The sequence below is a fragment of the Aythya ferina genome (assembly GCF_964211825.1).
Source record: "Aythya ferina genome assembly, chromosome: 13".
Classification (NCBI taxonomy): domain Eukaryota; kingdom Metazoa; phylum Chordata; class Aves; order Anseriformes; family Anatidae; genus Aythya; species Aythya ferina.
Window position 1 is genome coordinate 11301155 of NC_140311.1, and position 20628 is coordinate 11321782.

General features: G+C 39.7%; 1 protein-coding gene and 1 long non-coding RNA gene across 18 annotated transcripts in view; one reads left to right on the forward strand and one right to left on the reverse strand.

Moving 5' to 3' along the window:
- Window positions 1-8671, forward strand: part of LOC311444195 — a 257260-nt gene extending 248589 nt beyond the window's left edge. For all 3 annotated transcript variants that reach the window (XR_014697707.1, XR_014697708.1, XR_014697709.1), the window contains one exon: window positions 8579-8671. This is a non-coding gene — a long non-coding RNA (uncharacterized lncRNA). The remainder of the gene's footprint in view (window positions 1-8578) is intronic.
- Window positions 4387-20628, reverse strand: part of SLITRK4 (SLIT and NTRK like family member 4) — a 268817-nt gene continuing 252575 nt past the window's right edge. For 13 of the 15 annotated variants that reach the window (XM_084535149.1, XM_084535154.1, XM_084535157.1 and 10 more), the window contains one exon: window positions 4387-11609. In XM_084535149.1, coding sequence (XP_084391275.1) covers window positions 9046-11559 — 2514 coding nt within the window. In that variant the 5' untranslated portion in view covers window positions 11560-11609 and the 3' untranslated portion in view covers window positions 4387-9045. Of the gene's footprint in view, window positions 11610-13891; window positions 13991-14319; window positions 14437-20628 lie in introns of those variants that run through there. The other 2 variants (XM_084535147.1, XM_084535148.1) reach the window with 2 other exon arrangements.

The window sequence follows — 20628 nt, forward strand, 5'->3', positions numbered from 1 at the left end:
TGACAATCATTTATTCATTTTTTGATTATTTATAGGGCACAAGTCTCAGAGTCTGGCCACTGGTTTAGATTTAGAACTTGAGATTGGACCCAGAAAGGAAGACTGTTTTTCCTGGTGTAAAACAGGGACCCACACATTTATTGTAGTAGCAGGCAAAAGAGAAAGAATCTTATACAGAGCTGGTCTGCTATTCTTCTCCTGTTCCTTTGCTTCCCTGCAATGTCAGAATAAGGTAGTTACAGAGCCCTGCTACAACTCTGTTGCCTGTCCCATGCCCAGGACATTCTGGGCCATGCCAAAGAATTTTCCTTCAGAGGGTATAGAAGAAAACACTTCAGCAAAACGCATCCCCATGCTTTTGTTGCCCCTGGATGCATCTTGTTTGAGAAGCCCATGGCAAATACCTGCATTACTTTCATTACATTCATTACCAATGAATATACATTTGTTCATTTGACCCCATATGGCCCTAAATGACACCAGGAAAACTAACCTCATGCATATATAATGTCAAAGGAAACATTTGTGTGGATAAAGGAAGTAGGAACTGACTCCAATTCCACATCTCAGTCCCATAACTAGCCAGCATAAGCTGGAATTACCACAGGTCCCAGTCTTGTATTCTTGAAAAAAAAAAAAAAAAAAAGTTATTTTATTTTTATACTGAAGATACTCTCTTTGGAGGGAACTTATTTGCTTATCTTTTTTTGGCTTATAAATTTTCTCGTGTATGGTTGAAAGCTGTATTGCTCTGTATAGAGAAAATGGGTCTATTCAATGGTTGAAGGAGAAAAGTAAACAGAAAGGAAAACCCAGCTTATTCATTTTCAGTGATATATTTCAACCTGAACAATAGAACACTATGTACAGTACAATGGTATTCCCCTTTTGAAATGGGTTGTATACTGATAATACTCATCGTTTGCATACTGCTTTCATTTTGAAAGCACATTACAAATGTAAGGAAATCCTTACCAACATGCTTTAAAATATGTAATCCTTACTATTTTTTTCTGTTGAATACTGAAGTGGTGGAAAAGTTATACTTTACATGACAAAACTACAGAGAGAGTGTGTCACATTGCTGTTCTTGTTGGCTATTGCTTCTAGTTGCTGACCGTGCATGTTATTATTTGCAACAAAATCACATTCATGGCATTGCTCCAATACCTAAAATTAAAGTTCGAATTCTACTTAAAAGATAAAATCACTTAGTTAAAGAGAAAAACTTTTCCACTGAACAAAAAGAAATCTTAAATATAGGTTATTCATGATGCAGTTGTTCTTTATTTACATCTTGGAAAACCGTGCGAATTAATTTTTTTTTTTTTTTTTTTTTTTTTTTTTTTTTGCTGGACACTTAGACACCATCTATTGATCACATCTGGAAACCTACTGATTTATTGAATCAATCCCAAAAGTAAAGATCTTCACTAGGATCCGTGCAACTGCATGGCAGAATTTAAGAAAGAAACTATAAAAATACCAGTTATTTCAAAGCATTAACTCCATCCAAAGACATCAACCCTTGTATGACATTTGAACTACTGTTGCCAACTTCAAATTATAGAGACACCTCTAGCTGCAAGAGAGGAGTTTGAAGACCAGTCCTGAAGAGCAATGACTGATCTAACTCCTTTTAAAGCAGAGAGGGGAACGTTCCATAGCTTACATTTTAATTCTACCACACAACAGGCAGCAAGACAGTTAAGATAACTCATGTCCTGAGCTGCACATGTGAGTTCCTTGTCTTTCAAGGCATATACTAACCCAACAGTGGAGCAAGTTGAAAAGCTGCATGCCAAAAATATGAAACCAACTACATGCTTTCTGTTCTCTTTACTAAAATACTTTATGAATACAGAAATATTATCCAACAATGTGACCAATCTTTAAAATATCTGTATTTTTATTTTTCAATCCTGGAAAAAAAAAAAAATCAAATTCAGACCATTTTCCTTTTCAGGAAAAAAAAAAAAAAAAGATTCACCCCCCACTCTTGGGTATAAGCAAACACAGACTGCACATATACCAGACTGGTATCTGGTGTCTTATTTGTAGTGTGTAGACAAGAAGAATACCCTGCTGCGAAGGACTCACAGAGCCTCTGAAATCCTGCCGGGGAGCAAGAGAATCTGCTGTATGGTACATTGTTTCCTGCAGTTTCTTGCAGTGAAGAGTTCAAAATCTGTCAAAACATTCTGCCCTTTGTGACTTTGCTCATTGAGATGTACTTACTGTGCAGTGGTTCATATTCAGATGTGAGCACTAATGTATCTCATGAAGAAAGTCTCTACCAGAAAAATTGTTCAACAAATACTAGATATGCAGAATACTCCCTACTGAAACAGCAAACAATGTACACACAAATGTCTCCATATCCCACTTAAAAGCCTCACTATTTTAGTCTAAGTAATTTGTCCAAGACTTCAGTGAATGGTAACACCAAAACCTACCTCTGGTAAATGGGTGCAGCTGTCTGCAGGATTTAACCTGCAGTCAGGATTCAATTAACTGAACGACATTTCCTTTACGCTCTACACCTTACAGTCATGAAAAGCCATGATTGTCTAACTTCAAAAGCCCAGAATGAATCTTCCTAACAGAAGCTTAAACCATTTCCTATTCCTCTCTGTTCTGGATCACATACATCATCTGACATGACTTAGAAACCATCCATTGCATTTTTTATTATTTTTTAAATAAATTGACAAATCCTGTTAATCTGCCTCTTTAGAAACAGCCATTAACCACTGCTGTCTAAACAAACATTCTGCTGTAAAAGACTTGGCACACTGAAGGTGAAGTGACAGCATGAAGTCCAGTCATGGTGCACACATTTCAGGAAATGACATGAAATGAAATCAAGAAATGAAATGCTTGTGGATGAGGGAAACTGACTGAGGACAACTTCTTTGGTATTGTACATATGCCAAATGGCTATGAAACCATATAGAGATCACCTTTTTGTTTCTGATGAGACAAAGACCAAAGCGACAATAATGTAACACTCATAGACCCGTTTTATGTCTTTGCACATACACATATAGATGCATATTTATACATTCATATACACACATACATAAAATTCAGATTTATTACTGATTAGTTTTTGTTATTGTTTGTTTGTTTTTATCCAGATTGTTACTTGTGGCTTTAAGAAATTATTTAGTGTGAAATGACTACAAAACTTCCTAGCAAGAGAATGAAAAATCAATATAATAGAGCATCAGTCTGTGACTAATGACTGATATTTTGGAAATAACAGACTGCTCAAAATGTTTTCCAGCAATGAATAAATTATATGAAGTATTACTAATAACCATAAATAAAATTAAAAGTAAAATAAATATACTTGCAATAATGTCCCTATTTGATGAGTAAGAGGAGCAGGGGGTGTTCCACTAAAGGGAGAAAATAACATTTATTATTACAATAGCATTTTTATTTTATCTGATATATATTCCAAGTCTAAGTATTAAAATAACAAATTTAAATAGTTTTGCATCTATACTAAATCAACAGGATGCCCACAGCTCTTGAATCAGAATAGATTTTCACTAATATCAAACAGGCATAGGACTATACCTCTTTATATTCTGTCCTGCTGTTATTTGAAATTAAGAACAGCTCTACAACACATATTAGTAGAGCAAAAAGCAAAACTACATTTTCTTTCAAGTTAAAAAAGAAGAGAGAGAAAAAAGCTTATTTCTGATTCCACTGACAGAAAGATTAGATAAGATCCTCACATAATAGGGTAAATTTCTGTTTTTGTGTTCACCATGGTAAAGATGATTTTATTCCATTGAAGTCTGATGAATTACTCTGGATTTACGTTAGTATGTATACATAGGTATATTCAGCATATACTAATGTATATCTACATAGTATGTTATTGAGAGGAGTTTGTTTATGAGAATTAACATTCCTACTTTTATTTTTCAACACAGCACCAGTCAGCATACATAAGGATGAATGAGTTGTAATAGAATTAAAGACAAAATAATGGAGAAAATATACTAAAGGAAACTGCCATGTTCTTCTGCACTCAGGAAAATGATGCATACACAGTATTTTCAAACCAAAACAAAAAGAAAAACCTTACTCATACTCCTAAAGTTTTTGTTTAGAAAGAACTCCTATGGAATATATACATAGGCCTTCACTATTCTGATTAATGTGATGGGTTTGCTCCTAACATTGTATTGATAGCAGGAAAGCATCAATAGATGCAGAAAGCTGATAGCAGGAAAAAAATCCACATGAAGTCCTGATCTGCTAGTCTGTCCCATATTCTGATTCTCCATCACCATATAATGCATGTTAAACCTTGCACAGCAGGGACATAATCTGCACAATCTAGACATAATTTTGTTCTTGACCTTCTGTCTTCCAATGAAGTTTATTATTAGGATTTGCAACTTTTTTTTTTTTTTTTTAACTTTTTAAGAAAAGGGGGAAAGATTGAGAAAAATCCCAATCTTATGGGATTGTCTCTCTAACCTTTCCTGTGTTTAAGATCTCAGAACTCAAATAAAAATTAAATTCTGCTCGTGTTATTAATACAAAAAAACCCACTGATTTCTGAGGGACAATTTGTACAACAAAGGCAACCAGGATTTTGTTAGATAACAGAAAATATGGTAAGCTATCATAACAAAATATAAACTGCCTAAAGTGATTAAAAAACATTAATCTTTAACTACATTATAGATTCTCTTTGTCCTATATAAAACTGTTCTGAAAGAGAATATTACAGGCGTTTAACAAAGTCTAGTTTCAGAAATATTATTGTACCAAACAATTTTATTTATACTTCATACAAACTTTAAGTCAACACTGGCTAATATTTTGACGTTGCCAAAGGTAAACAGAAGTCATAAACAATAGTTTTCTATCATTTTACATTGGATTGGACTTTATAAATAACTTCTTTAATTATAAACTAATCTAGAATAGTAATGATTGAAGCAGGGTAAAACCAATACACTTTGTCTTCTTTATTTCAAAATAGAGTGATTATAAATACATTCTTCTTATATTTCCTGCCTAACTCTTTGGATGCAACCAAAAAGAAAACAAACACAAACCAAACCCCCCCAAAAACAGCCACAAAAAAAAAAAGGCAAACAAACTAACAAAAAAAAAAAAACAAACCTCTCAGTGTGCTCATTTCATACATCAATGTACAAAACATGCAAAAGATATAATATATATTATACTATCATCAAGTTCTGGATGTCTTTTGTTGATTCGGAAACATTTGTTAACATTTTTCACTAGGCTATACCTTTTATAATTTATAATGTCATTATGGCTTTTTTCAAATAAAAATTATTTTTAAAAAGATGTTTTTATATTACATTTCTATATCGTTGTCAATCTTGAACACTAAATGCAAAATGTAGCTCATTTAATGGCCTTGCGTTCTTGTACCACAGTAGTTGCTTTCTGATAAAATTACACAATTGTGTTTTTTTTTTATTTTTTCAAGGAAATGATTACACTTTATTAATTGCATTTAAAAATGGAAACTTCTTCATAATACAGTGAACACAACAGGTTATGTTAACACCATCGTTGATTTAGTTTATGTCTATGGGTCTTAACAGCCATTTTGCAACCATGCCCACTCAAACCAATATAACAAACAGACAGATCCGTAAAGCCACATCCAAAGAGTCACTTTCCCAGACAGACTGACTGTAGATTTGAATGGACATTACACTAAAACTGCTGTACAGACACGTGCTGTTTTCAAAACATGGAGGAAATAAACTGACATTAAGGTTGCCATTCAAAGTAACAATATCACAGAAATATAGTGTTTTGCCAACTTTGCAATCTTTACTCACACTATTATGCCTATATAATGCACCATGTATGTAAAATAATCAGGAACAATTTCTACAGGAAGGTCCAGACTGTGCAATTTTTATTGATGCTGGTGAACATACACTCAACTGCATAATCCCAAAAGAGCTACTGGACAACTCATGGGAGAAAAGCAACCAAAAGTTCATGGTTAGACAACTGGGCTCCATGTATTACACACAATACTTCTGTGCCTGCTCTTTTGGAAGTCAACAACAAAAATCCATCTAAGCCTCATTCTTGAGCAGGTATTTCATTATTAGATCAACAATAATAACTCCATACGTGATTTAAGTTAAACTTAAATGCTTTACTGAATTGGGACCTCCATGAGGAGGAAAATCTGACCCATTGTAATGGTACAGTATAATAGCTCAGTTCTTCCTGTCTTAATTGGAAAAGCAAATACCGCAGACCAAGAAAAAAAAAAAAAAAAAAAAAAAAAGGAAAAAAATAGGAAGAAACTAACTTGATTTATTTAGCTGGGGAATTTGGAATTTGTTGAGTTAATTTGTCATTAACTCGGGGCAACATTTGCCATGAACATATCATTTTTTTTAACATCACTTAAATCTATTAGCTTATTTGCTATTTTTTCATATTTTAACACATTCCTCTAAGCAGAAAGGTATGGGACACGACAGTCTCTGACAGTGCACTGAAGCGTCAGAAGCCTTATGCTTTGGCAAATCCCTGTGAACCTTGACACATCCTCAAAGCCATGCAGGACTGTGCAGAGCAGTCACAGTGACCCATTATTCTCAGCCTGCTGATGGAACCATTATGGTCTATCATGTCAATGCATCTTTAACACTCCTTAATCCATAGACTCTTGACACAATGAGCTCAAATGTTTTCTTTCAAGTCTTGGCCATGTATTGTGTTACAGGCCAACTAGGAACATTTTATGTCAGAAATGCATATGTGCATAGTATCCATCTCCTGAATATCCCTGTGACAGCTTGAATGAAGTAAATTATTGTGCATAGATAGCAGCAGGTTTTTGAAAGAAATTCAGCCATTATATTAGTAATTTTATTATCTGAAGTAATTTATATACTTCAGATTACAGAGAAAATAATAAAACAACCCTCTTTCTAAGTTACAAGAGCATAAACAAATGTCTGACGGTAGAAAAATCTCTTTGTTTTCCTTTCTCTGGAATAAAGAAGCAGTGTGGGTTTTTTCTTTTATTTCTTTTAATCTTTGTAAAAATATACTGCAGGCTGTTTGCCAAGTATTGTTCCAGAATAAAAATTTTACAGCAGTGTCATAAAGCACTGAAATTAGCAGTTTATAATGGAAATAGCTGACACAGGCTTTTCCATAGTAGTATTATTGGGTCTTGCTGTAATATTTGCTAGTTCTGAATTCATGAAAAAGATTAGTATTTACATGCTACTAATCTTGATTGATTTATGTATTGATTATAAAAGGTGAATGAGGGGAAAAAGGGCTTTGGAAGCAAAGGAGATAGAGGGTCTTATCCAAAGGTCAGTGAAGTGCATGGAAAAATTCCTGTTCATGTCAAGAAACTTTTGTTAATCTCGTAGTATAGATTTTCTGTACGATGCTTTACCAACATGTCTCCATTCTCATCTCAAGGTACTAGTGAGATAAAGTGGGGATTTTCCATTCTCCTGACTACTTTCTTTTTTTCCTAGCTATTCAGATTTAGCTTTCATAAAAGCAAGTTTTTACTCTAGATAGGAAATACACAGTACTCTGAACTGAGACCACTATATTCATTTTACACTGTTGGTTTAAACAGAAGTCATTTGCCATATTGTTTTCTGTTCTGATCAGTTTTTCTGACTGACAGCAGACAGACAGATAATAAGAACAGAAAACTTATGCATATACAATTAAAATATTACCCTTACCATGAATTCCTGTAAATACATGTAGTGAAAAATATTTAGATTAAGCTATAGAACCCTGAAAAGCAAGACAACTGATGGCAAATAATTGCCTGAGACACGATACTAAAAAACTAATGAATCTATTTCAAAATGCACCATTGGTAACAAATCTGAAATAAGATAGTATGCTAATTTCACAAGAATAGTACAGAACAATTTTATTATTATTATACCTGATCACTTAATTCTGGATAATTCTATACACCACATCCCCCGGCTTCTGTTTGGTATATTGTTCTGGTTTTATTTATATTGAATGATTAATGCATTGCGATCAGGAAAACAAGTCAGGCATATTAAATACATATTAAGGAGTACATATTTTCCTATTTAGTATACAAAGTATTTCATAAATATGAATTATATTACAAAAATAATTTCTGCTACGCTCACACAGTAAGCACTTTGACAATTTCGGACAACCCGTTAGAGTTGCAAGTGTTTCACATAACTGAGAAGGAACTCGAGTTTTAATTGGAGATGAGTCTTACAGCAGATTCTGCATAAACATCAAATATTTTCTTCAGATGCCACAAATACTGCAGAAGTCAGGTTGAACTGTTTTCTTACCTTTTTTTTTTTTTTTAATTTTATGTATAGACATGTATGTTTCAAGTGGTCAAATTTATTTCATATGTATGTAATTCATGGTATATTTTAAACAAATATTTGCACAATTTAACATTATAATTCCAGTGGTTTCAAGATGCAGGCCATAAATGTAACCAATTTACACATACTATCGAATGTTCTCTCTTTGCATGCTTGTTACTTTTCAGATAATCTTTAAACAGTGCCATTACAACACCACAAAAGGATTACTCCAGTTCCACCAACTTAAATCCACGTGCAGGATGAAGGACCCAGCTGAGGTATGAACACCAGTACCAGGTTTCTTGTGTTTGCTCTAACAAATCACAAGGAGACGATGGTTTTGCATTTAAGGTACAAAACGTATATGCCTCTTGAGGTTAAATTCAGTGTAATGTGTATAAAGCATCCCTTTGGCAATAGAGTTTGCAGTATCCCTATAGGATTCCACAGGGTATGAGCTTTATGTAGTAAAATCTATTAAGGAGATTCTCCTCTACTTCACAAGTCATATGCAGCTACAGTTAATCAGACACCCCTGGATACACCTGCCTCTATGCCTATCAATATAATACAGTATTTGGAAGTTAAAAGTCAACAAAAGGCACTTTCATCATTAAATAAATGTCCTCTGTAGGCAATAAGATTGCATGATCTATATTTTATTCAAAGCTGTTTGTTCTTCAAGGACTTGAAGGTAGTCAGGTGAACCTTGAAGTTTAGCTTTTAGTTCAAAATATTCACTTTTCCTTTGTTCTACTACAATTTTACTATGATTACCACCTATTAGAGATTTCTTGTTTTTTTTGTCTTGTTGTTTCTCTGGGTAACGTATTTCAAAGCCACTGACCCCTATGCTGTTGTATTCTTTTTTACTTTCAAGGAAATTTTGAATAAATACATTGGAATCCCTCCCAGGGAATAACTCGTCCAGTTCATCGATTGTGCTAAGTCTTTTTCTTGTGTCCACATGCAATAAATCCTTCTCCTTGTCATTAATATTTCTCAGAATGACTTTTTGCCCTGGTGGATCAGCAAACGTGAAGCCTGTTTCAGACTCCTTTAAGCCACAAGTATGGCTTTTACTCATCTGCTCAATGGTTTGAGGAATGAAGGCCTCTGCGCCTAGTCCGTCTTTTTTGTTTGACTTGTGATCGTGCTTTCTTAGCTGCAGTTGCATAGAACTGCATTCTTGATTTCCAATCCCTTCATGCTTTACAGTTGGTTTTTTGTTGCGACGAAGCACAAAAACAAGAAGACAAAAAGCAACAAACACTGTTAAAATAAGCACAACTAATATGCTTAAGATTAGGATGGACAATGGAACTGGGCCACCAGGAGGACTCCGAACCGGTCCCAGTGGTGTAGTAAAAGAGACAGCGGGCACGGGACTAGTGAACAGACCAGATGGCTTGTTTAAAAGTTTAGGACAGAGGATCTCATTTTTCAGAGACTTAAGTTCAATGTTAGCAAACTGTACAGGTGTTTCACATTTTAATTCCTTCACCACAATACCTTCATTTAGTTTTTCAAGCCACAGTTTTAAAGCAACTAAATCACAGGTGCAGTCCCACGGATTACCTTCCAAATCAATTTGTGTAAGAGATTTTAGCTGATCAAGAACACCACTTACAGGTAAGTACATGAAATGATTGTTCCTCAGATTCAGCCTGGCAAGCGGTGCCCCAGCAAAAATGTATGCTGGCAAGCTGCGCAGAAGATTGTTGTTCAGGTAGAGCAACTGCAAATTTGGCATCAAGTCAAAGGTGCCTGCTAAGATTTCTTTGATGACATTGTATTCCAAATACAGATACTGCAAGTTGTGGAGGCCAGCAAACATTTCTGGGCTCAGACGCTCAATCTGATTGCCATTGAGATACAATCTCCGTAAATTTGTAAGGTTGCGGAAAACTTCTCCTTTGATCGCCGAAATCCGATTGCTGCCTAGATGTAGTAAATCCAGCCCTTCAAATTCAATGAAATCTGTAGTGTCCACATCCTTAATATAGTTGCCATTTACATGCAATTTCTTGGCATTTAAAGGTTTTGGTAGGAGTTCAGCCATTGACTCTATATTTCTTTCTTGGCAATTTACACTTAATCCCAAGTCTGAAGGATGTGTTTTGCAAATGCAGGGGACTGGGCAAGGAGTTAAAGGAGGCACCCTGGTCTGATAAGATACAATTTGACTGAGATTACGATTAGACAGCGCTTTGCCTGCTACTATCCCCGAGATCTTTGAAGGATTTGTAGTCTTCGGCGGCTTTGTGACTAATCTGTGCACTGATGTTTGAGTGGTGTGGCCATTTGGTGTGCTGTAACCAGGCTCCAGCTGCGAGGGAGGTAGAACACGCACATCAAAATCACTCCCTGTCCCCATGGAGCACAGCTCTTGCTTGTTGGTTTCTTTCAGCAACCTTCCATACAAGTCACTGGGAGTTTCACAGATAGCTTCTCCAATGTAGATATTATAGGGCATGTTCTCCAGCCATGCTTTCAAGGGCAACAAATCACAAGTACAATTCCAGGGGTTGTCTTCCAGCTGTAATTCGACAATTCGCCCAATGTGTTCCAGGACTCCAATGTATGGAAGCTTCTGTATTCGATTCCCTCGTATATCCAGATGGGTTAGAGAAGCAAATCGAAAAATATTATCGGGAAGGAATGAAATCAGATTGTCATTAAGGATAAGGACTTTCAGCTTGTGAAGCTTATTAAAGGCTCCCCGTTCAATAAACTTGATTAAATTGTAGTCAGCTTGGAGATACTCCAAGTTCTCTATGCCCAGGAAAGTGTCAGCACGGAGAATCTTTAATTCATTGTTGTTCAAGTGCAACTGTTTTAATGCACTAAGACCCATAAAGGCCCCTCCCTCAATGTTCTGTAACTTATTATTACCCAATTGCAAGGACACTGCATGTGTGAAATTAAGAAAGGTATTTGGATATAGAATAATTAGCAGGTTGTTTTGAAAATTTAGGTGGTAAAAATTAGACCACGGTGGTTTAAGCTGATTTGGTCTGTAGACTGCAACCTTCTCACAGTTGACATAAAGTACATTCTCAACTGACACACAGGAGCAAACATTGCAAATTTCCACAGATATATCAGCATCTGCAGTTGTAGAAGAAACTGGAGATGACAGAACCAGAAAGAGCCACAGAAACATCTTCTTGTGATCAGCAAGCAACCTTAGGCTCCTGAACAAAGATAAAGAATCTAAAGAAGAAAGAAGGAAAGAAAAAAGAAAACGTTTTTCAGTTGTCATTGTTCCAAAAAGTCATTTGGGTTAAAAATTGTATTCCACTGAGCTACTGTACCTGCCAAGGATTATAGATAAACTACAAGCATTGAATTTAAAATAACATGAAAGATTTTAACAACCAAACAAATACACAGGAGCTAGAATTTCAAATACAGAATGTAAATCTCTGTAAACAAACACAAATAACTTTAAGGTCTGTCAAATATATTTCTATCTGTTGTACATGACAAACATGCATAGCTAACAAAGTAAAATAACCAAAGGAGATTCCAATTTTATGCATATTTACTCTCCTCAGCCCTGCACTGCTCATATGTTGCTGTGCGTTTCAGGGATATTAAACATAAATGCTGATGTTATGCATGCCCAAGCATCTAGGTTGGGAAAGCACCATATAGAAAGGATGAAGATGCAGGCACAGAAGAGAATGTCAATACTCAATGTAGGTATCTATTGCGTTGACGCATACAGGTTATCACTACAGTAAGAGTGAAATTCACTCAAGGGATACACAGGCATGCACAAATATAGTTTCTGTCTCTTGTTATACCCAGTTTAAAAGAATTGGTGGTACATTGATCACAGAAATACAATGAGTTATCCACAAAATGAGAAGATCAGCTCCGGGTGACCAATGCAAGCACACAGATATGGAAGAAGCATGCACAGGCATACAGCCCCATCCCCCGGAATAACAATACCCTGACTTGCAGGGTATTCAGCCACAGTTTGCCAGTTTGACACTACCGAAACCTGCCTGAGAGGAACTTTTTTTTTTTTTTGTTAAAAAAAAAAAAAAAAAAACGTTATGTAATTTGCTCTGATCCCTGCACTGATACAGCAGTGGCTTTCAAGAACCCTCCACATATTGTCAGGCCAGCTGAGCTGCCATTTTTCACGCAGAACTGGAGCCACAGCATTTCCTCTGAGTTAGAAGCTGGATTTCCCCCCGTCCCCCTTTTAAAAAAATCAGTCAATAATCGATGCATTACTCCCCCTCTCATCCCACTCCCCCATCCCTCCCCCACCCCCAGCTTTCCCATTGCCCCATTTCCCAACTTGTTGTCCCTCTCATTTCCCGCTGTGGGAAGCCACCGAGTTGAAAGGAGGGAGCCAGGATGGAGTGGAAAAAGCAGGAGCCAGCTGGAGGGAGGAGAATCGGGCTGGAGGGAGCCGCAGGGAGGAGAGGATGCGCCGGGGGACCTGGAAGGGAGGGCAGAGGAGGGACAAGGGAGGAAGGAAGGGAGGACAGAAGGACAAGAGGGAGGGGGAAAGCGGAGGGAGCAAGGAAGGGAGAGGGAAAGGGATGGCTGAAGGGGTCAGGGAGGCCCCGGAGAGGGGCCAGAGGGAGCAGAGGGTGCGGAGCAGCAGCTGCTGATCCCCGCGGGCTGCCGGCCCTGCCCGCGGCGAGAGTGCCCGGGGGCAGCCCCGCGCCCCCTGCCCCAGCTCCCCCCCCCGTATCCCTGCCTCGCCCACGCTCGGGTCCCCTCCTCTTCCTCAGCCCCGGGGCCCCGGCCGGTGCCGAGCGGGGACGCGGCGCGGCGCTGGGGCGGCGAGCCCGGCCAGGAGCGCAGGCACTACCGCAATTTTTTGCCGCAACACGGTGGCCGGAGCCGGCTTGCCTGGTGCCAGCTCCCCCGTGCCGTGGGCGCCCCGTCGCCCTCTGCCTCCCGGCGAGGGAAGGCAGGCGGGGCGCGGGCGCACACGCTCCGCGCACACCCGGCGGCTGGGAGCGGGCACAGCGCGGCGATGCAGCCCGGCATCCCTTCCACCCCTCCTCAACAAGGTACAGCCGTGTGCCCCCCCCGCTCCCCCCCCTCCGCCTCTTCCCGCACCTTTGCAAAGTCCAGCCCGCAGGGCATTCATCCTCACGCCCTCTCCCCCAGCCCCGCCGCACGGATCCTGCCCTCCCGTCCCTCCCGCACCTCCAGCGGCTCATGCAGCCCCGCCGGGGCTCCGGGAGGCGGCCGGCTGCCGGGAAGAGGCGAGCGCGATGGAGAGGACTCCGGCAGGAAGCCACCGTCTCCTCAGCTTTGCACCCCCCCCTCCCCCTTTTAAAACAGCAATAATCATTACAGTAGTAGCAACAAAACCTTCGGAATAATTCCGAGCAATTAAAACGCCACCGCAAACGCCGCGGCCCCCTCCCCGCCCGCACTCGCGCGCCCGGCGGGGCGGCCGGCCGCCCCCGGGGATTGGGGGTGATGCTCGGCGGCCGGCTCGGCACCCTCCCTACCTCGGCGGCCGGGGGTCGTCGCGGCCCCGCCGCGCTCCGCTGCTCTCCCCTCGAAGTCTCCCCGCCGGCAGCTCCGCGGAGCCCCCCTCCCCCGGGGCCAGCACCCCCCGGCGGCGCCGGGTGCGGAGCGGAGGCGCTGCCCAGCGCTGCGGTAGCCCGGCGAGCTCCGCCGCACGCAGCAAGCGCCCCGCCGAGCCCTGCCCCGCCACCGCGGTCCTCCGCACACATGCGGGGAGAGGATCCCTCTGCACACGGGCGCCCGCTCCCATCGCACTGCTCTCGCCCACCCCTTGCACGCAGCAGAGAGCCCCCTCCCCTTCGCCTCGCACACAGACGCACACACGCTCGGAGAGGGAAGGAGACGCCGCTCCGGGGAGGCAAGCCCTGCACATCGCAGCCTCCAAAGCCTCTCCCGCACACGCCGTTACCTTTCCCGGAGAGATGCCGGGCTGCGCCCCCGGGGAGCTCGGGCGGCTGCGGCGGGGCGGGCGGCGCCCCCCGGGGCGGTGAGAGCGGCGGGGCCCCGCTGCTGCTGCCATGGGCGGCCGCAGCCACAAGTGCAGCCCGCGGCACAGCCGGGACGGGGCCAGCCCGCCCCCGGCCGCCCAGCACCGCGGTGCTGGGAAAAGCAGAGAGGGGGAAGGAGAGGAAAGAAAGGACCCCCCCTCCTCTCCTCGGGTTTTCTGACAATTCCTCCCTCCCCCGCCTTGAAACAAAAGTAGAGGTGGAAACTGAGTGGGCAGGACGGTAACATTTGCTGCATTCAATGTGAATCGCAATTATGGAACAAAATCACTGTGAGGAGACGTAACCAACCCGTTCTTAAGACAACGCGGCTATTTGTGCATTTTATTCTTTGTGGTTAGGTGAAATTCCTCCTCTGCTTAGGTAACAGCTGCAGTCTGATGAAAAAAAAATCCTCCAATGTTAGGCACTTGTGCAAAACAGATTCTGCTAATTGAGAACTCCTATTTACTCTCCATTTCATAATATGAGTTTAAAAGGTAACGAGTACCCCTGAACAAGGTGACATCTCTTTCCCAGGCAGAAGAGTCAGTTAACCAAATGAAATCTTGCAAGGGGAGTTCAACTGTTTGTCCTTTACTGTGAACGCTAACATAATTTCACATAGAAAACTGGTCATGTATTGCACCCATACCAGTGGTAGTTTGGGGTAGTAAACATCAAGGAATGGAAAAACAGCAACTGCTTTCTTCATTTACAGATATGAAATAAATAGCTTGCTCTGAAAGCTGTCTGCATCTAATTGAAATAATTGCAGAATGTTATTTTGCATTATGCGGATAGACTGATACCTGAAAACAAATGCAGCTGAGACATCAATAATTTGCATATCACAACAGAACTGAAAGTGATCTATGATTAATATTCAGCCAATTAAAAACTAAAGTATTTAAAATGTAAACTCCCTTAATTATTGAACCATTAACAAAGTACTATTCACATAAAAGGGAATGCATGTATAAAAAGGGCCTGGTTTAGAAGGATTTGCTTAAAGTTTAAGCTGTTTTTCTGTATTGCTTTATTTAAATAAACTTCTAGAATAGAGAGAATAGGTTTATAATAAAATTAATTTAGAAAAATATCTGGCTTATAAGTATATTTTAACAGGCACAGAAATGCAGGTGTACAGATGAAGGTGCCAGTTTTGTTTAACCAGCTATATTAAGCCGGATGTTAAAAACTTCCTTGCTCGTTTAGCAGGTGAAACACCATAAAGATGATATCAAAGACAGATCCCTACTCCCACCAACATTCCTTGCTTAGAGACTGAATCAAAAGTCAACCAAGGAGCATAACAAAAGATCATATTTTGACCAAGTAAACCATGAAATGAAGAAGCATTGAAGAGAACTGCAATTGCGCTATAACTAAATAATTCTTGATGTTTGTATTACAAGTGGCTATTGACAATGACATATGTTCATGATGCTGTAGAACTTATCTGACAATGAAACTTAGTTATGCAACACAATTTAATTGTTCAGATTTTAGTATGCCGTATATTTTTTTTTATTATTATTTCTGATTTGCAGTCATGAAAAATAACTCCTCCTCCAAATCTTATTTAAGTGGTTCTAAGCCACTTGTCCTAACCCACAACATGTCAGACTCACTAAGATTTAGGCTGATACATCAGGACAACAAACCAAACCAAACTGAGGATAAAGTATAATATAAGCATGAGCTTAAAGCCAAGATTGTGATCTAAGATGATGGCATGCTTAAGGAATAATTCAGTTTAAGGGGTTACATCCTAGAATCCTAGGGGTTGTACCCCCTTGAGATCTAGACTAAACTTCTGTCATCAACAGTAGAAATTTTCTAGGTAGCCTGGTGGTAGATAGTAACTGGAAGACAGAAGAGACATAAAGGGCAAGTCAGACTATCTAGTCTGGTTTCCTGAAGTTTCCAAGATTACTTCAGGCTACACACCATGCCCGTTATTGACATCTCTCACCTTTTCTTAACTGTCTAGTTGTGATGGAACCTCATTTATTCCTCTTGATATTTTTTTTCTCTGGCCTGTCTGTTGTTTGCTACAGGAACATGTATTTTTCTTCAGTTTAGAAAAAGGAGAGCAAAAACTATCAAGCAGATAGATTAGTAACATGGTATTTTGCAAAAAGACGTATCTGAGGAAGAAGTGGAAAGGTGAGATACACCACTGCCCACTGAAGGAGACATGCACGAGTGGCATTCAGTAATAGTACAGTTAGCTTATAAATCATGTCATTACTGCATCTAAGAGAAGTTAATGGCAGAGCAAGGTAATTTTTACTTTTGGCTACTGAAATTCATCATGTAATCTGCTCAGAAACTATATATAAACTTATTTGTATTTTGCTGCCTTTCACATTTCTGTGAGAGCTTCTATATAACATTTTCCTTCAAATACACAGACATGCTTGGTCACCTACCTCTCCCAAGTTACTTCTGGGCTGTTGCAAGAACCTGAAACTAAAACTGCATTTGATGTCTGTCAGGAGAAAAATCTTCAGCAACAGAATCATCAAAATGCAGAGGCCAATTGAAATGCTGAATCTCCTGCCCACAGCCCAAAACTTTGGAGAGCATTTTCCTTAAGCTGCTCAGCACACACGAACATAGGATTTCAGCTTAAGTTAAGGGAAGTACTTTTCAATGAATTACTTTTTTATTTCATCCACAGTAATTTTATGAAAAATGAACTGATAGGAAATGAGAGCTAAAAATCCTAAGCATTCTTGGGAGATTTACCTGCACATTTTAAGTTTGCAGATGACACCAAGTTAGGTGCATGTGTCAATCTGCTTGAAGGTAGGAAGGCTCTGCAGGAGGATCTGGATAGCCTGGACCAATGGGCTGAGGCTAACTGTATGAAGATTATTATCTGAACTGAGGCTGCATTTGTACATATGTGTGGGGTTGTTTAACACAATTGCTTACGTCCTATATATGCTTATGTCCTGCTTATGGCTGCAAGAGCATCCTAAATGATTGTTCCCCATGTACTGAATTGCATATCTCTGCTCTCTCCACAGTTTGTCTGTTGCAATCCTGAAAATTAAAAAAGGGTTAGTACCCTCTAGTTTGAACTAACAAGAGATACTGATTGCCCACACACCTGTGGTTCTTGAAATCTGAAGACAAAGACTAGAAATTGCAATTACCATGACCAGCTGGGGAGCAGGCCTTAGTTGTTCATGCACTGACTTATGTGCTGGCCAGCTGTGAGCAAGCCTGGTGTACCCTGCTGCCAAAATCATACCTGGGAGAGAAGCAGTGTGCACACAGATATGTTTGGGTTGCTCTGTTTGAAAAGGCTCATGCCAGAAGATGAAACTCTCATAAAAGTCACCACAAATTACAGGGAATTACTATGAATTGGACTCTAATTTATAATTATTATGTTAACACCACACATTATGCCTTCCTTCTCAAAAAGAATGATAAAGACAGACCAACAGTTAATGTTGTGATACTTTGCACAGGGCCCAGGTAGCAAAGAAACTATTTCATTTGAACACATGGGAAGCTGGTTAACAATGCTTTGAATAAAAAGTAAAGGCTCATGTGGGCTTTGTCTGCTTCTGGAGTTTCCATGGTTAAACAATTTCTGTTTAACAAGTCTACAGCATGTTTCTGCTCACAGATAAATCAGTAACAACTGCCATACTCAGCAAACAACAACCAACACAGCAAAATACAACAATGACTACAGAGAAGCATCTTATAATAGGGCTTCAACTGATAGGACATAGCCTTTTGAGGAGGAAAAAAAAAAAAAAAGGCAATAACTCTACTCATTGTCCTCATCTCCCGTGTATTTAGCCAGACTGTCTGTCAGAAAAGGGGGAGGGAGAGCATCCTTGAAAACTCCGTATGTACTGGAGTGAGTCTCTGCATGTGCATCCTTTTAAAGGTACAGTGTGATAGGAAACAGTGTGAGTCTGAAATACATTGAAGGCAGAACCGCTGTGAAAGAGTACTGTGCTAAATAAGGTGGAAGAAATGCTGTCAAATACACGTCTCTGCATGGCTCCATATTATTTCTACCTAACTTACTCCATTTTATCTAGGAGTCCTCTTCAATGTGCAACAAATAACCTATCACCTGCTCCAGGAAAACATCACCCAAGAAAACACTGACATGTATGCATCCCTTCAACAACGATTGGTAGGGGTTTTTCATTCCATTTTTTCCTAGTCATTTGCAATGAGTCAATTTCTTGAAAGTTTGATAAAGTAGGCATGCTGCTGGTATTGGGTCTGCTGACTTTGTAAACTCAGCCTGGGGGGATGTGCAGCCCCATAACAGTACTCTTGCCAGATATAATGGTCAGGGCACAGTGGGCAGGCATTTAAATTCATTAAATTGCAATATGCCAGTGCAGTGCCATCAGTACATGTTTACTTACTTTCTTTCTCTATGCTTGTTTACCCAGGGATTGTTTAATCTCTAGCTCACTGTCAGAAGCTCAACCCAAGCTTGGCCTATCCTGCTGTCCCCTGAGACAATGAAGAGTGTGAAATAAGAAGACAAAGAAAAAAACCACCACCAACAAAACAAACAAACAAATAAACAAACCAAACAAAAACTAGTGGATGCAGAACTTATCTGAAATATTGCTATGTAAGACTGCATGATCTAAGGTCAAATGTGAAACCTAGAAGCAACTGCTGTTATCCTGCCCAACACTGTTGTAAATTGATTTCTTAGGAAAAGGCATATATTTACAGTAAGGATTCCATGCCACAAAACTCTGATATTATCAAATATTTCTGAATTAGGAGATAATACTATATCCTCCCTGAGTGAATGGCCTATGAAAATAATATAACGATGGTCATGTATTGCAGAGGAATACCAAGTTTAAGAAAATTTGACCCAGGTTGGAAATGATGGAGGACAGAAAGAGGTGCTATGAAGGAGAAAATAATTATCATACGACAAGGCTTGTTTCTTTGGTTGCTTCTAATAACTTATCTTGTCTACTACAATGGAGCAGTTGTAGCTCTCTTTCATGGCATGAATGCCATAGCTGTTAGGCTTCAACCCGGTCAGGTTTGATAGGTTGAGGTCACATAACATTAACAGAATGTGAATAACTTATTTAGAATACTCTAATATAAATTCTCACTGCCTCAAGTTTTTCTCACATGTGAGACTAACCCTTATCACTTTCCAGAACTCCAGAAATAAACTTCTTACATGGATGAAGATGGAAGGTATAACCCTCTTATCAAGCTACCTGTAAGCAGAAAAGTCTCTTACTTTATTTCTTAGACAGTTCATGAATAAAGCTGCATGACAAAAGAGAATAAAGTAATTTTCATCCAGTCTAAGAGTGAAAAAAAAACACACCTTGCTTTCATAAAAGCTTAAGCTGGTTCTGGATCTTGGATGTAGAGCCTCAAGCTGTGACTTTATGGAACAGGGAATGAGTACAGAGCAACTTGTTAGCTAACTACTGTGTCTCCCAGTATGCTGGGAGGGCCACCTCCCAAATACTGCCATTCCTTTGCTCATCAGCTGAAAGATAATTGTGGCAGAATGAACAGACATCTACAGAAGAAGCCAGGTGCATTACATTTGGTGCTTGGTTTAGGGAATGACTTACATGAGGGAGGAAATATCTAAACCAAAATTAAGATATTGCATGAGTTTGCTTGCTGCTCTACTTTAATCTTCTTTTGCTTCTGGGGTTTCTTTTGTAGCTGCCCTAATTTCCTCTACGTTTACATGTCCTATTAATTTCAGTGAAGACCTCCATGAAGCCTGAAGGCTCATAAACTGACAGACTTTCCATTACTGTTTTTAAAAAATAAGGCATACTCTAGCTTTCCTATTACCTGTAGCCTTTCACAAAGGAAGGTTGGACTTTCAAGAGAGCAGAAATCACAGCTACTTCATTAACTGAGTGGTGACATGTTCTTAAACCTAATGATTATAGACCACTGCTTATCTGATATAAAAGGCTTCAGGGAACAAATGCTGAAAAAGTAATAAAAGAAGAGATGTTTGCTTTAAACAACGAATATTTTGATGCCAAATCAGAATGTTCAAGGAAGAAACTGAGATTTATATGGACATCTCATCTTTTTCAAGAATGTCAGCCCTGCCTGGGTGGAAGGGGTCTTCTCATTAACTGGCTGCTTCATATAGCTCTCTCCAAGGCCTAAACAACCAACTCAGAAAGTTACAAAACCAGGTAAAATGAAATCTTAACAAA